This window comes from Nannobrachium achirus (genome assembly GCF_963921795.1).
Source record: "Nannobrachium achirus genome assembly, chromosome: 19".
Lineage (NCBI taxonomy): Eukaryota > Metazoa > Chordata > Actinopteri > Myctophiformes > Myctophidae > Nannobrachium > Nannobrachium achirus.
In genome coordinates, this window is record NC_137826.1 from 1,786,172 (window position 1) to 1,802,854 (window position 16,683).

At 41.9% G+C, this 16,683-nt stretch overlaps 1 protein-coding gene across 3 annotated transcripts in view; it reads right to left on the reverse strand.

Moving 5' to 3' along the window:
• The window catches only part of tcerg1b (transcription elongation regulator 1b (CA150)), a 46,481-nt gene extending 34,910 nt beyond the window's left edge, over window positions 1–11,571 (reverse strand). For 2 of the 3 annotated variants that reach the window (XR_013963052.1, XM_080748921.1), the window contains exons 1-6: window positions 11,510–11,571; window positions 10,063–10,300; window positions 7,137–7,289; window positions 5,560–5,881; window positions 4,662–4,892; window positions 3,020–3,079 (exon numbers count right to left, since the gene is read on the reverse strand). Coding sequence is in view for 2 of the 3 variants with exons in the window: in XM_080748921.1 (XP_080605047.1) it covers window positions 3,020–3,079; window positions 4,662–4,892; window positions 5,560–5,881; window positions 7,137–7,289; window positions 10,063–10,300; window positions 11,510–11,556 (1,051 nt within the window). In the remaining variant the exon portion in view is untranslated. The remainder of the gene's footprint in view (window positions 1–3,019; window positions 3,080–4,661; window positions 4,893–5,559; window positions 5,882–7,136; window positions 7,290–10,062; window positions 10,301–11,509) is intronic. The other variant, XM_080748922.1, reaches the window with a different exon arrangement.
• Window positions 11,572–16,683: the final 5,112 nt, after the last annotated feature.

Below are 16,683 nucleotides of genomic sequence, written 5' to 3' on the forward strand. Positions count from 1 at the left end.
GGTATCTACCCTAGGAGACAAAGGGAGAACATGCAAACTCCACACAGAAAGGCCCTATCACAGATATTTGACCGGGTGGAGCTGATGATGCACTTAAGTTACGTTTGCTGACGGGTGGAAAAAAAACTTTTCACTTTTCAGGAACTGGTGAAAAAGAACTTGTGTTCCACCGGTTATTATTTAGTCACAATTTCTTGTCGATACTCTTCATTGATTCAATATTTGTAACAGCCGACCTACAAGCTCATAATGCATCGCAAGGGGAAGGTTTGTGAGCTTGTAGATCAGCTAAATTGTAATAGTCGATAGGGTACGAGCACAGGATTTGTACGGAACCCATGCTGTAACGCAAGTAACTGAAACGTACAGTTCCCATCGGTTTAACACTGTCCTTGACAATCATGTGCCATATGCTCAGCCTCTCATAACCACATGATAATGGGTCCTGGGGTTCAATATGGCCAACACTGATATAGACCAGAAATCGACGTTAACCTTTTTAGTTTGAGTAAATTAACGGTCTACTTGCTCATACTATATCATCACACATAAGTATCAAAATTAGCAGATGTAGGAGCTCGAAAAGCGTTGCAAAGCGACGTGTTTTGAGCTTGTCGCTATTTTTGCATTTGAATCCTGAAAAGTAACAGTTTTGGACATATGCGGTTTCCAGCTGACAGACCCAATAGATGCAAGTTGTCACCGATATCGTTTGTTTGTCTTAATTCTTCCTGTCGTACCAAAAGCATGTACTGTACCAATGAAGGCATTGTATTAATCTGTTTCTTTTAGTGATCAAAATAAAAATACTACTACTACCCTGAAGGAAGAAAACAACAAAAGTTTGTTTTTTAGGAGAGGCTGAAATGCTCCTTTGAGCACCCATGGGAAGGATGTCTGGTCCCCCCAGGACTGCTTTATTTATTTTCACTTAGACGACTGAACTCGGGAGTTTGAGGGTTTAGAGTTAATTTTATGGGAGAGGTGAGATAACTGAATGTGGAAGTCTAAAATGTTAAGCAGCTGTAAATCCAATAACATTAAAATGGACAAAGTACAACCAGTTGACACTCAGCCCGACACACACACACACACACACACACACACACACACACACACACACACACACACACACACACACACACACACACACACACACACAACCCCATGCCACAACACCCATGCCACAACACTAGACAAGCACAAGCACCACATGACCAGATGACATGTAGCCCTTGACGTTATTAATGACTACATAGCCAATATAAAATACCCTCCTCCGGCTTATTTACAACACAAGAATTGACGGCACGCCCATAAAATACCACCATGAATCGGTGGGTAATAAATAATCACTGAACTACACACTAGAAGTACCCAAACAAAACCACCCATTGCTATGCTAACCAGGACTGAAGGCAATAAGCCACCTATAGGTTCAAGAGACAGTGGACAACTTGTTAAAATAATAAACAATTGTCAAATTGCTTTCCAATGAGATCACAAAAAAACACTTTGGTTTTTCCTGAGTTGTTTAAAATGTACAATGGAAATGAGGGAACAAAAGGCAGCACACCACTTCATTTTCCAAAACAGCTTTTAGACATATTGAGCTTGTGTAGTTTCACAGTACCTGCCTTGCTCGTTTGTGACTATGGACAATTCTGCATCATATGGATAAACAGATAAAAGCACATATCAAACTATATCACAGCAAACTAGAACTATTCTATGTTGGTCCCATGTTCAATCCTTGCTTTTTAGACTTAAACATTGTGTGCCTTCAAATCCTCAGTAAGCTGATAACGATGCTACATCCCTAAGAATAGGATCACCACCAAATTTCCTTTAAAAAACACACTGTGTTGTGTGTTTAGGCCTGTCCAATTGTATTACATAATCGCCTGATTGCAATCATTTGAGATAAAAAAACTATTTTGAATAACCGTCGTGAAATAAAAGCTCACAACGCGCCATGATGGGATGATGGCAGGGATGATGTGCACCATTGTTTTTTTTGTTTTGTTTCTTTTTTTTTTACATTTTGAAACTTGAAAGTATAAAATGTATTATTAAATATGGCCCGTTTTGTTCATAGTACATTATATCACACACGTTATGGACAGTCATTTCTTTGTATATTTAAAGTTATACATAGTCTCTGTCGGGTGGAAACCTGGTCACTTTTCAGGATTTAAATTCAAAAAGAGAAAAAGTGACTGATCTACAAGCCAAAAACACGTCGCTTCACGTTTCGAACTTTCAGGTCGGCTACTTTTAAAGGGACGCTGTAGTGTTGAATGATCAAGCATGCTAATTTACGAAAAACACAAAACGTTAACACAATGGAGATGAGGTTTCTGCCCGACAGCGACGATATCTGCCCTGTGAATGGTTTGTTTACAAAGCCAGAACAGCTAAAGAGAAATGCAATTTGGTTTTTACCCATGTTTCAATGTGCAATGCCTAGGCCTGTCACAATTATTAAATAATTGTCTAATCGCAATTATTTGACATAATCACTATTATTTTAATCGTCCATGTTGAAAAATGATCATCTCTTTTCAAAAATAGTGGAAATAGCTGATCTACAAGCTTGTGACGCGGTGTGAGCTTGTAGATTGATAAATATCAATGTTCTTTCTAAAGTATAAAGTTGTCAAATATGTCAGTCATTTCTTTGTATATTTAGGTCATGTGTCATAGTCATATCTGCCTTGTGCAACTTTAAAGCCCTTTAAAATAAAAAATGAAATAGAAATCGCAATAATTTGTATGACAAATCGTTAACTACAATGTCATGATGGTGACAGCCCTAGTAGTATTGTGTTGTGGGTGGTGGAGGTTCCACTGCTACACACAGTACACGGATCACGTTCACAGCACTCACTGCTCACGGCCATGCCAGTTTATCTGAAGGACACCCATGTGCACACACTGTACGGTATGAATCATGTGGACACCCATTCACTACCATGCCGTTCTATAACTGTCAGCGGTGCGCGGCTGTGGGCTTTACCGTTAGCGCTGGGGCCTGCCTTTACAAAGGGTGCGCCTACTATGTGCATCATTGCTACACCTGCAGAGAACAACGGACAAGCAAGCATTGGGTTGGACACAACAGGAAAACTATATATGCATCGGTTTGCCAAGAGTTAAGAATGTATATATACATATGCCCATGTGTTATTTTAGTACATGTGCATGACTAACACACACGCACACACACACCACACACACACTTTGACAAAGGGAAGTTCACCACTTCATTATCAACAGGCAGATTTGACAAAAACATTTTTCTGAATGACACATCAACAACATGAGTACATCACACTAACAGCAGATTCAAAAGTACATTTTTGTCTACAGGGCAGGCCAACTATGACATACAGTACATGGATAAGCTTTTCTTGGATTGCAGAGACATTTTAACAGTGGACGTGTGATAGAAAGCATGAACATGTTAAATTGCATCAGTCAATTCATCAAGAGTCTCAAGCAAATAATTACTACTGGACTTCTGCTATGGAGACAAATCCCAGAATCTGTGCAACGTCCCTCCCCTCTTGTTTGCGATTCTTGATAGAGGCCACAATCAGACCCATTTTTATAGTATAGTTTGTTGATTACTTTAGAACCACTGTTCTATATCAATGGCTCGCAACCTGCGGACTGGGTCCCCAAATTATTTGGGGGGGGGGGGGGGGGGGGTCACCCAGATGTTTAGCTAAATGTTAACATTGTTTTCTCACTCAACAGTAAACAGACCAACCTACAGTATAAGTGTTTACAGGGTATCTGCATATTTCTAAAGTGACAATTTAAGGATTTTAAATAACTTTAATACCTCTGATCAAACATTCGTCAAATTGTCAAATATTAGAGGCAGAAATTGTGAAAATAGACGATCTACATGCGCACAACGGCGTTGTGAGCATGTAGATCAGCTATTTTCTCAATGGAATAGATGGAGTCAAACTAAACGTAATGCCAACTCCTACAATTCCAAGCTCTTAACTCATTTTGTGCCATTCGCGAGATGTCTCGCGAAATGTAATCTATTACAGTAGTGCCATTCACGGGATATCTCGGGAAAAGTAATCTATTACTGTAACGGCGAGTACATTACCGAGAAGAATGGCCGGCGGTCCGGAGACGAAATCCATCGCTGATTTCGCATCATCACGGCTCCACGAGCACAAAATAGTCCCATCCATAACATTGAGGTGGATGGGGGATCTCATCTTTAATGTCCATTATCTCAAAACTACACTTTAGAAGCTAGGATGGAGGCAGATGCTCGCTTATGTTACACAGTTATAAAAGCTCCCGGTCGGCCATTACACAACTCCACGTGGACACGGAACGGTTCCAGCGCACGATCCGATGACGTCAGACCGGAAGTGATTCGCGTGTGCACTTCTGGCCTTCAAAATAAGATAACGGTGGTGATGCCAGCCTGAAGGTGGCATCGTGGACTTTATAATCCGTTAATTTCAGGGGCACTAAATGAGTTAAGCAGGGTGTTCAAATATGATTATTTTGGGGGGGTCGCGGCCTGAAAAAGGTTGAGAACCACCGTTCTGTCTGTATGTTTGGAAACTTGTGGGTGTTTTGGGAGTTGGGGGGACCTGGGTCAGGCAGTGAGCATGGCGTACCTGGCAGAGGGATGTGCATGCCGGGCAGAGGCACTCTGAAGGGTGGCACCATGACGGGCGGGAAGCCGTGTGCGCCGGGCTGGCCCATGCTGTGCGTCAGCATGGTCTGCACCGCCGTGACCGAGGGCGGCACGCCCGACACCGTCACCACCGCCACGGGCGACATGGAGATGCTGGACGTCGCCGTGGTGGGGGCGGCGGGGTTCTGGTTCTGCTCCGCCGCCACCGAGGCTGTAAAGGGGGACGGGAGGAGAGGAGAGCAGTGGTCAGCACGTTGTGTCAGAGCATAGCTGTGTCATACATATGGGTGTTCCAACTAACTGGTTTCATCCGTTATAAAACATTTATAGATTTTTATTAAATCATATTTTTTTTGAGCGGGCTTTCTGTATATGTATCCAATGTGTCCACATTGAGCACGGAACTCCATGTATGGAGATAATTGAAGTCACAGACAGAACAGCCCATACAAGGAGATTTGCACGTGTCATGTTTGATACCATGCCAAGTATGATGCGAAGTGAGCGGCCGCACGGGAGCGATTCTTTTTCAACCTTTCATAAAATAACACGAATAGACTGTCAATTCCAATAGGGCTCACAACAGTTCGCATTGCGACATACACGCTTATTGATCGACTAGTTTCACTATTTTTGCACAACACTGTTGTAGGATGATGTATAAAATAGGACTCAGACAAATCATTTTTTTTTTAAACATGCGTTAACATGCATAATTTCATACATGTCGATATATACAAAAAATCCAAAATTATCCCAGAAAAAAGAAATGTGCTTCACGATTACTCGATTCCATTTTAAAAGTAAAAGATAGCATAACCGCCAAGAACATTGTCGATAGTTGCCACCATAAAGACATATAAACATGTCCGCTATACCTGCAATGGAAACGGGAGAGGGCGAGTCTGGACTGGAGGTGTGCGTGCGCGACGGGGTGGGGGAGGGGGCCTGCGTGGGGACGGCTGCTGAAGAGGACGTCACCGTGCTGGCCGTGGTGTTGTTGACACTGCTTGTGGTGGTGGTCACCGTGGCGGGCCCTCCGGAGGCGGAGGAGGCGGCCGTGCTGCCGGCACCGGCGGACCCGGCGCCGCCCGTGGCCCCCGCCACCAGTAACGGGTTGAGCTCAGCCTGCTGGATGATCTTGGCCACGTCTGGTTTGCTCCACGACGACTCTCGGGTCCGAGCGTTGTAGTAATATGTCTGAGATGGCATGGAATGAAGCAAACAAGAAAATACCACGACTTGAACCACTTTGTGATTTTTGACTAGTGCTCCGTTTCCTAAAAAATAACCTAAAAACATAAGATGACAATGTTTGGTATTAGATATCATTCTAAAACTAAATGTTGCTGCTGTTCTAAATATAGAGCAGACCAGTTGAAATGAGAAGTTGAGGCTTTGACCTTTGCCTTCATGAAATAATATCCGAGACCATTCATGTTTCATGGAAAATGCTTCTGGTTCTGAACATGTATTATTTTGCTAGTGACCACTTCAAATACACTACCATCCTAAAATAAATAAAGTGTTATGTTGTGAGCTTGTAGATGGGCTACAGTCACTACACAACATGCTTCCATAAAAGACATGGTGGCTTCCATGGAATTCAAATGATTGAAATCAGTCTTACAAAAGAGAACTTTGATCTATGGAGAAGGCATGAATGGTAGAGGAGGATATTATTAGACATAGGTGTAATTAAAAGACAACTTACAACAAGGGTTCCTATTTTAGATAGTCATTAGAGAAAAAGAAAAGATGAGTGTTAAAATGTTTTCATTTACTTCTTTCTATCGTTTTAGTGATTTTAACGATTTTGATTTGCATGCATGCCCAAATCAAAGGAGCTTTATTGGCATGAGAAAACATTTTCATTGCCAAAGCAAGTGTTACAAGTAAAATAAAAACAGTTGAAAATGGGGAACATATATACAGTTGGAGGGAGTACAGTAATGTGTAAACAGAGCTTGCATGCATGCAAGTGGCTAGATGTGTATTAGACACAATAAGCCCATTCTCAAGATGCACCGCAATCTTTCATGGGAAGATGTGACTTATGGGGGCTGGTGTAAATAGTAACAAAGAAATTGCCGGCTTATTGTGTCTAAAAATAAATATTTAGCCACTTGTACGCATGCCCCCAACCCACTGAAATCAAAATACTAAAACAATAAAAAGCACTCTTCTTTTCTCTAATTACAATCTAAAATATGAAACCTTGTACCTAACCCTTGCCCTTTAAGGTAGGTTAATTTGTCTAAACTATATTGAAACATCGCTAAGAAAATCATCGATAGCCAGTCATTTGGCCAAATCCTTAATTCCCCACCCTGAATTTGTGTGTGTGTGTGTGTGTGTGCGTGCGTGCGTGCGTGCGTGCGTGCGTGCGTGCGTGCGTGCGTGCGTGTGTGTGCGTGCGCATGCATATAACGTGGCATTAGGTTGACAGTCTCACCTTTCCCTCAGGGGTCTTGTTCTCCACCCAGATCTCCTCAGCAGGGTTGAGTGTTGGGGTTCCTGTGGCAGGAACGGGGGGCATCCCGGGAGGGAACAACATGCCTGGGGGAGGGGGCAGGTTCCCTATGGGCGGGGGGAGGAACGGAGGTCTCTGTGGAAACACAACCAAGACAACACGTCAGGAGTTTTGCGTTTAGCATTTTGTTGTTGCTGTAATGCTCATAGATTAAACCACCGGTACTACAGTGTGTGAATTTACATTACACTCCCTACAAACCAGTGATTCTCAACCTGTGGGTCGGGACCCCCAGGGGGGGGGGGGGGGGGGGGGGGTCCTCAAATTATTTTGGGGGGTCCGCAGATGATTGACTTAATGAGCAACATTGTTTCTCTATCAACAGTAAACCAATATAAAGTTTAAGTGTATAGAGGGTATCTGCACATTTCTAAAGTGACAATTTAAGGACCTTTTAGTACTTCTAAAATGACAAATTAAACATTGGCCAAATATTAGAGGCAGAAATTGTGAAAATAGCCAATCTACATTCTCGCAATGCGAGACGTTGTGAGCATGTAGATCTGCTATTTTCACAATAGAACCGTGTTATACAAAATGTAATTCCTCAACTGTTAGTGCTCGTCAGGGTGGGGGGTCCCCAGTTAAATTATGATTATTTTGGGGGTAGCGGCCTGAAAAGGTTGAGAACCACTGACCTGATACCTTAGTCTTATGTTATTTGTTGGTTTGAGCTCGTTATCCATGTGGACTATTGAGTACTTACTGTCTGTTCCATCATGGGATACAGACCTGTAAGATACACACAGCTTCGTGTAGAGCTCATGTCAGAATTCTTAAATTACCGGGAAAAAGGAGTGTCCTAATCCAACCCTGACAGTGTATTTGAATCAAATGGGATCTGGTACTTTATCTTTGAATTCTGCAGTCTTAATGTTTTTGTGTAACGGTGATCATCAGAGGCAGATGAGGAAAAAGCAATTTTTCAGTGGATTCTGGCCAGTCTCTGCAAAACTCCAGGGAAAAGTAACGACCATGGAATTTGAAACAATGTTGTAATGTGTTACAACATGTAACGTGTAATGTAATGTAATGTGTTACAGCACCGCGCTGTGTGAGGCTCTGTGAGCTTGTATATCTATCTGTCTATAATCCCCCCAAAAATGCAGATCCAGTTCCATTTCCGTTCCACACCAGAAGCACTACAATCCTGGGGTTCACCGAGCGCTGAAAGGACAGTGTGTGTGAGGACTATATGGTTCAACGTCTCTGGTTTGATTCCAGCCGGAGCCATGTGTCTACTGTCTTCCCTCAGCATCCTGCCTCTCTCTGCACTCTCCTATATAAATAAAACAATATCTGCCTAATGGAAAATATACTCCAGGTCAGCACTGGCCGTGTGGGAAGAGTGACTCAGCTACACTTTGCTTTGTGCTCTTATTTAACAGGGCGGACTGTGCCTAAATAAAAGCAAAAGGTCCTCACAGAGGCAATTGTTAAGTCCTGCAAAATGACAAAACTCGTCCATAACCGGGGACGTGAGCACTGAGGTGAAAGTAGCCCTAAAAGCACATGCTAGGCCAGCCCTGGGGCTTTATGGGTCAGGATTTAAAATGTAGTGTTCCCACTGTCTGTTCCTATGCTATCCATCTCTTCACTGAGACTGAGGCATCTCCAGGAGACATCTACAACAGGGGTCTTCAACATTTTCAGGCCAAGGACCCCTTAGTTGAGAGAGGGATGAAGCAGGGACCCCCACATCTTTTTCATAGATTTGACAGCACAATCATCAGTGTATTTTGGATTCATGTCAATTTGTGTTTTCAGAAACGTATTTAACCACTTGAACATACTTAACTTACATAACTTGACATTTATGTACTTAGCCTGCTCTTTTTCCCCCTATACACCAAACCTCTTTGTCAAAAATAGCTGATCTACAAGCTCACAAAGGTGTTGTGAGCTTGTAGATCTGCTATTTTCGGCTAAAGTTCTCAGAATATGAACACTATGGTTCAAGTCGTTAATATAAAAAATATATATAAAAGGTTTCTATCACTCAAAGATTTGGAGGACCCCCTGTAGTAACTCTGAGGACCCCCTAGGGGTCCCGGACCCCCTGTTGAAGACCCCTGAGCTACACTGATTCACATCACACCTTCAGCTGTGTTTGTTGTTCATCATCATAGCATAAATCCATTTTCTAAGACATAAAATAATTGCAATGAATATAACATTGTGTATGAGCTAAGAGGGTGTATGTCACTCAACTGGCCAAATGACATATAAGCCAATCACTTCTAATATGCAGGATTGCGGGTTAATCCATTTTTTCCTGTATACATTTCTCAAAGGGTCACACATCGATTTAGAATATGTCCAGTTTCAAAACCAAAAAAGTAAAGGGCATGCAATCAATTGATTACATACCGGTATGCTTCAAATAATTTCATATCAATCATTCTTGTTTAGCTAAAGTATGTTTTCATAATGTTCAGTGCAGCAATCATCTTGGGTCCGTCGCTGACAGAAAATGTTGTCCATGTGCAATGAGTGAAAAAGTGTACATGTTTAACTAAAAACATGTTTTCTGCAATAACTTTCAAATGTTTATGAAACTAGAGGACAATATCTGACTCCAAGGCAAGTCCAATGTATTCACACTTCACATAAGTGCCTATTAGTCTAACCTCTTCTACACACCAGCGGTTTTGGTTCTATAATGTTTATGTGTGTAGACTAGAGATCTTTGCTCTTCTCCCTCTCTCCCAGGAATGTAAAATAACATATCAGATCAAAATGCATATATATTTTTTAAAGTTAAGAACCACTGATTACTTAGGTAAACAACGCTGTGAAAGGCCAGGAGGAGAGGCTCGTCAACTCCAGCCACACTCAAGACACTCACCTGTAGGTGGGGGGGTCCGATGGGCGGCGGCAGACCACCGGGCGGAGGAATGGGGGGCATGCTGGGGTCGAAGGGCGGCCGTCCGAACGGGGGTCCCCGCGGCGGGGGTCCCCGCATCATGCCGAACGGCGGGGGCGGCGGCCGGAGGAGCGGCGGAGGGCCTCGCAGCACCACGGGGGTCTGCTGGGTGGGCGCAGGGCCGCGGAAGCGCACCGGCTGCTGCTGCTGCTGCGCCATTCTGCCAACAACACACCAACCCAAACTATATCACACTCTGTCCGTCTAGCAACAAACTCTCCACGTCTACAGATGACAGTAATGCTTGAGTCGTGCGACGCAAAGTTTAGCCGATCTGCACGATCTCACGACACAGCTTTCATTCATTCATTCCATTGTGTGATGGTTGGTTAAACTCTGCATCTCTACTGGCTGGGCTTCTTCAGCTAGCTAGGCTAACGCTAGCATAGTGATAGATGCACACAGTGACACAGGCATCCAATCAAAACACTCCGTTTCGGTGTTGCCAGATGTTGTGAGCGAGACAAGCAAACCGGTCTATGAAGTAGGAAAACAAGCCCCAAAAGCAGCTTGTGCCAACTTATGCCAGTGTTTCTCAAACTTTTACATTTCGAGGTCTGCCCTTAACTCTGACAGTGTACAAATGGAACCAAATGGACCCTTGTTATTGTAAGGGTCAATTTAGACCCCCATAAATTGACCCACAGATTCCCTGGATCCACTGACGCACTTTAAACATCTATGTATTGTATGGTGTACTCTGCAAGCTCACAAAGCATCGCAATACGGGACTTTTGAAGAGAACAAACCACTGATTAAAATAAATAAATATATCAATGATATGAGATGCATAAAGTAGTTCCTGTGTAAATAAGCCGAAAAGCTTACTAGGATCTCCTTTTAGTTGACCTTGTACCAGTGATCTATACTGTCATCAAACCTTCGAATAAATTCAGAACAAAAAAACAAGCCCAACGTTACTTATAATTAGCGGACACGGCAACACAAGTCCGTTTCAAACCAGTTGCGCTTAGCATTGTGCATACATATTAGCACATCGTGCTAAAGTGGCAGCTGTTTGTCTGCCAACAGCACCAACACAGACAAACCAGTGTCGACCTGAAGCAGTTGGTGGAACACTGGTTCTTGTTGTGGTTTTGACCAGAGGTTAACAGTTTACCTACCAGTTGCAGCTCCACGGTCTGGTAACTAACTAAACTGGTAACTGGCTAAAGCTAACGTTATGCCTGCTAGCGTGGTCCATGTTCGTAAGCAAGGGAACACCGACCGATTAGCTTTCATACAAGATGCACGGCGTATTATATCTTTTTTACGTTAACACATTTTAATTCAACCGTAGGTTTTTGGAGCGTTAGTATGTCGCGGTTAGCGTTTGTTTTCATGCTTCGTTTGGGTTTTTAAACCTGACCTGTTGTCGTTGAAGCCGAGGCTCTCGCTTTCCGTCTGGTCCGCCATTACGGGAAAATAACGGCTCTTCCTGGAAACGCCCCGGTTGCACGTTTGTCCGCGCGTCATTGGCTGGAATGACACGTCAATCACCATTCACGGTCCAATCTGAAGTGCAGATTCATACTTCGTCACACGACGGTGTCGCGTGCCCATGTCATACTTAAACAATGTACACACACTATGAAAGCTATGAAAACCACAAGAATCTGTGATGATGAATTACATTGTCTAAATTTATAACATTATATTCATTTATTTTCCGAATTTGTAGTACAGTAATGCGACTGCTTTTTGTCCTGTTCTCTTTATGTAGGCCTACTGTGATATTTTGTCAATAAAAATGAGCAAATTGCAAGCTCACAATGGACTGAGCTATCTGTTGAAAGAACGAGCACAGTGTGATACATCAATTTCAACGTCCACTAATATATGAAAATATGGTATTATTAGACCAGTGCTCACAAGTCCCCCCCCCGCAAGCCTTCATACACAGCTACAACCTGGCACTGGCCAAGGCAAAGGACAACCTGGGAAGTAAAGGGAAAGTGGGATCTGTGACGGCGCAGACTTAAAGAGGCTTAAAAAAGCAGGCGAACATCCTGCATTCTCACACATGAACAAGCCAAGGCCATCTCCCGCCAGCAGTCAGGAGTGTGCCTGCTCTTCAACTGCATATCTCCCTATATGGGCATATAGGGGATTTGGTTCCCCTTGGCATCACAGGGATCTCTATATATGGGCATAAAAGGCGTTGGGTTTTCCTGACACCACACTGATGTCAGTGCGAGAGTCAATCAACAAAAAAGACAAGCGTTACACATACAGCCAAAGACATGATGTGACGGTTCTTATACTAAACTGCAACCTACGGTCGCAATTAGAGAATTGCAACAAGAGGGCTGAATGAACTACATTGACTTACTTGAATGTGCAGGTCATATTATGACACAATAAGAAAGAGGTGTATTATATTAGCCTGGGTTAGGCTGGCAACACCAGGCTAGGGCATTCACGAATAGTGATTTTTAGTATTCGAATTATTCAACCTCAAAGTATTCGAATAGTCGAATATTCTACAGGACTGGCCAAACTGTCAAATATTAAGTAAGCAAGAGGCGAACATTGTGAAAATAGCCGATCTACATGCTCACAAGGCCTCGCAACGCGAGGCGTTGTGAGCATGTAGATCTGCTATTTTCACAATACTTATCTGCGGAACCGAGTCACATTAAATGTAATATCTACAGTTCCAAGTGCTTGTCAGGGTGGGGGGTCCCCAGTTCAAACATGTTTATTTTGGGGGTCACGGCCTAAAAAGGTTTGAGAACACCTGGTATAGAGCATTAACAAATTCATTCACAACTCATTCTTATGACTTCCTATCTAGCGAAGCTTTATAAACTATATATTTTTTAAAGAGAAAACAATAATAAAAAAAAAAACAAGCGAATATTCGACTTCGGAGAACAACGTTGAATAGTAACTTTGATATTCGAATATTCGAATATTTGGTGAATGCCCTACACCAGGCTAGTATTATATGGGAATGTGATTTAGGCACGTGATTCTACAGAAGCAATATCTAATCTGTTCGTCTTACCACTTTTATATTGTTATAAATCAACTTTGTATGTAATGCTATTTCATGATGATGTTTGAATTATAAAATAAATTGTTGTTGAGTTTTATTCATGTCTATTTTCCTCTTTATTAGTCTTTGTATGAAAGATATTTATCAAATTGTCCATTTTCCACTTGCAGCTACTGTATGTGACTTATAAGCCTAATTGTCTCCACCAATGCAAATAAATAAAGCTTTTTGCAATGCATTCAATATTATGGTCTTATCCATATCAGTGAACATATTTTAATGGTAGCTAGTGTTCATAATTATGTTAATTACCCTACCAGTCAAAAGTTTGGACACAGCTCTCATTCAATGTGTGAAAAACTGTGTCCAAACCATTGACTGGTAGGGTATAATTAAAATACCTGGTGTATTAGAAGTAGTCATTTGGTTAGGAAAATGTTACAACTACATTTTACCATTGGCCCCAATCTCTGCCTAAAGTGTAAAATGTTATCCTTATGGGTCAATTTTATACTCAGATCTTATTCAACATTTTACTGTCAATATGTAGACAGTAGACACCAGTGTCTCTTTCTTGTCAATATGTAGACAGTAGACACCAGTTTCTTGTCATGTAGACACCACCAGTGTCTTTTGTTGAGATTCTGAAATCTTAACTCCCGAGTCCCCATCTTTAAACCAATCCATTGACTTTGATTGGTGCAGCCTCAGATTGTAAATACCATCATTTATCTATTTCACTCAGGGTTGTCAACATTGGACAGTCAGAATCCAGGAGATTAATTTTTTGGGGGGTGCGCGGAACTCCCCTACCGGGGTCTGGGGGTCCTCTCCCCAAAACCTCTTAACAGATATATATATTTTCCTGTGTTCTGTTGAATTTTGTGCATGTTTGATACTTTTATCAGGCTTGCTTTACTAGCACTGGTACAATATATGATCTTTCTTGCATGCATTGCCCCCAAACCTAAAGTGGGGGGTCTGGGGTCCTCCCCCCGAAAATAATTAACATAGTAGATGTAATTTCTGTCTTCTGGTGAATTTTGGGCATGTTTTATACGCATGTATTGATGACTGAACCAAAGGACATCTTTAATGATGACTTCTAATTTTTAAGTCATTACTTAAGTGAATATGTGTCTGATCGTTCTTGCATTCATTGCCCCACCCCTAAAGCGAAAAACATTACATAGTAGATGTAATTTCCTGTGTTCTGGTGAATTTTGGGAGTTTGATACCAAATCCAGGAGAAATCCAGGAGATTTGCCAATCCAGGAGACTCCCAGGAGAGGGGTTCAAAATCCAGGAGACTCCTGGGAAATCCAGGAGAGTTGACAAGCCTGATTTCACTGCAGGTAGGTTATCATCCCTAACCCTTTAATTCAACAAATTCTTTCAATGGACTAAAATCTTGTTTTATTTGAAGGCCTTCCTGCCCTGGCATTTGGCCTTTGTGCCCTAAAAAAATGGACAACACCAAAGGCCAAGTGGCCTTGCCCCTAAAATGATGAAATTCCAGGCCTGGTGCCCACAGTAATGGCACCATATCAATACAGCATGGACAAAATCCTATCCAAGGAAAAGAAAATATTCTAAGAGGCTAAATCTCGTCAAATGGTGGTCCGTGACTCAAATGCAGAATAAATAATGGTCCTTAATATGAAAAGGATTGAAAACCACTGTTGTAGAGGCTTGCATGGAGACTAGTTGGTTGTTAACGTGTGATATAAATCTTTATGATGATCATGTGCAAACATAGACATTGCATTAGTCATAAACTATCCAAGGAAAATTCCAATTCCAAATAATGTTTCTCTAAAAACACAGGCTAAAAGGAAAGTGTTGTGATGCCTCTTACGGTATGCTTAGAAAAGCATGTAGCCTATAGCCTAAAGTGTAATTTAATGTCATCACCACTCCCACTTAAGCAGAAAACATTGTATCTATCACTTAAGGGAACAGTCATGATACTACACAATAACAATCTTCATTATTTGAGTGGCAGGAGTTACTAATATGCACCCGATCCCCAAGTTATCATCCCATAGATTGGGATGAAATCAGCAGCACATTATCCCATAGCTATGGCCGGTTTGGGCCCATGTCCAGGGCCTGTATAAGAGACTGATTCCCTCAACTCGTGCCATTAGTTTGTGAATGGGTCTGTTTGTGATATTCTGTCATGTTCTGTATTTCTGTAACACAGCATTTGAAGGCCTGCCATAATGAAGGTTGACTTTTAAAGATGCTCTCTGGCTCCACCTTGTGGAGTGGTCCAACAGCTGCCAGTTACTACTTCTACTGGACTTGGTGCTTAGGTAGACAATACTATTAGGATAAGCTATATTTATACTTATATATATTTATCAAGAGAAAATAAATAATGGTGTAATTGTGAATCAGAGTGCCACTTTTTAAAAACACTGACACATCAGGTTATAATGCTTTACTTACTGTACTTTCATCAGTATTGTGTGGACCTTGCTCAGGCTCTCACTCCCTTCCACATGACATACAAGAATCCTTTACAAAAGAGATCAGGGACATGCTGGGCCCCTGATTCAGCCCGGGAAAAAGAGTTGGAGAGGCCAAGTGACAAGCCAGTGGGCCAATTACAGTACATGAGTTATATTTCGTCGTTGTCGGGTGGAAACCTTGTATGTCCAAAACCGTTTGTTTTGCATTTATCATTTTAAAAATGATTTAAACTAGTGAAAACAGCCAATCTACAAGCACACAACGCCTCGCACCGCAAGGCGTTGTAGATGTTGTAGATCTGCTGTTTTCACTACTTTCGTGCGACGGCCTTGTCTGATGAAGCAGGGCTTTGCTTTGCGAAAAGATCTACCCATTTGAAACTTGGAGATACGAGGTTTCTGCCAGACAGTGACGATTTACTTTGTTGGCTGCCCAGCCCCCAAAATGGAACGAAGGTCGACATTTTATTTGTATTTTTTTCCTAATGGCCGGCCTGGACCGGCCGGGAAAGAACCGGCCGTTCGGGAGTTGTCCCGCTTTTCCCAATGGCCAGCACGTCCCTAAACGTGTATTTTAGATGTTTTATTTATTATAACTTTTTTTTAATTGAAAATGTGCTTGGTCTACCTATGTTCTTCTTAGATTACTATTGCTGTGCATTTGACGTATTGATGTTGATGTATTGTTGCTTATTGTAAATTGCTCTGGATTAAGAGCGTCTGCTAAATGCCTAAATTGTAAATTGTAACATAAGGTTTAATTTTTAGAAAAGATAAAATAATGTGTGTATTCAGCAGCTAATAGCTACAAAAAAATCAATTTACAAAACATAACTATATACAAGAATAACAAAAGACAAAAAAATTATTAAATTTTTTTCAGATTTATACAAACCAACCCAACATACTCCAGTGGCTGAGGTACTCATACCAGTTTCTCAGTACTCAGCCCTGTCAGAATTCAGTCTCCAATCTGATGTGTGTCAAGGACAAGGCTGTCTGAAGTGAAGCAGTCCTTCCTGACATCTGTTGTCATGGCTAACAGTGATGTCAGGCAGTAGCGTC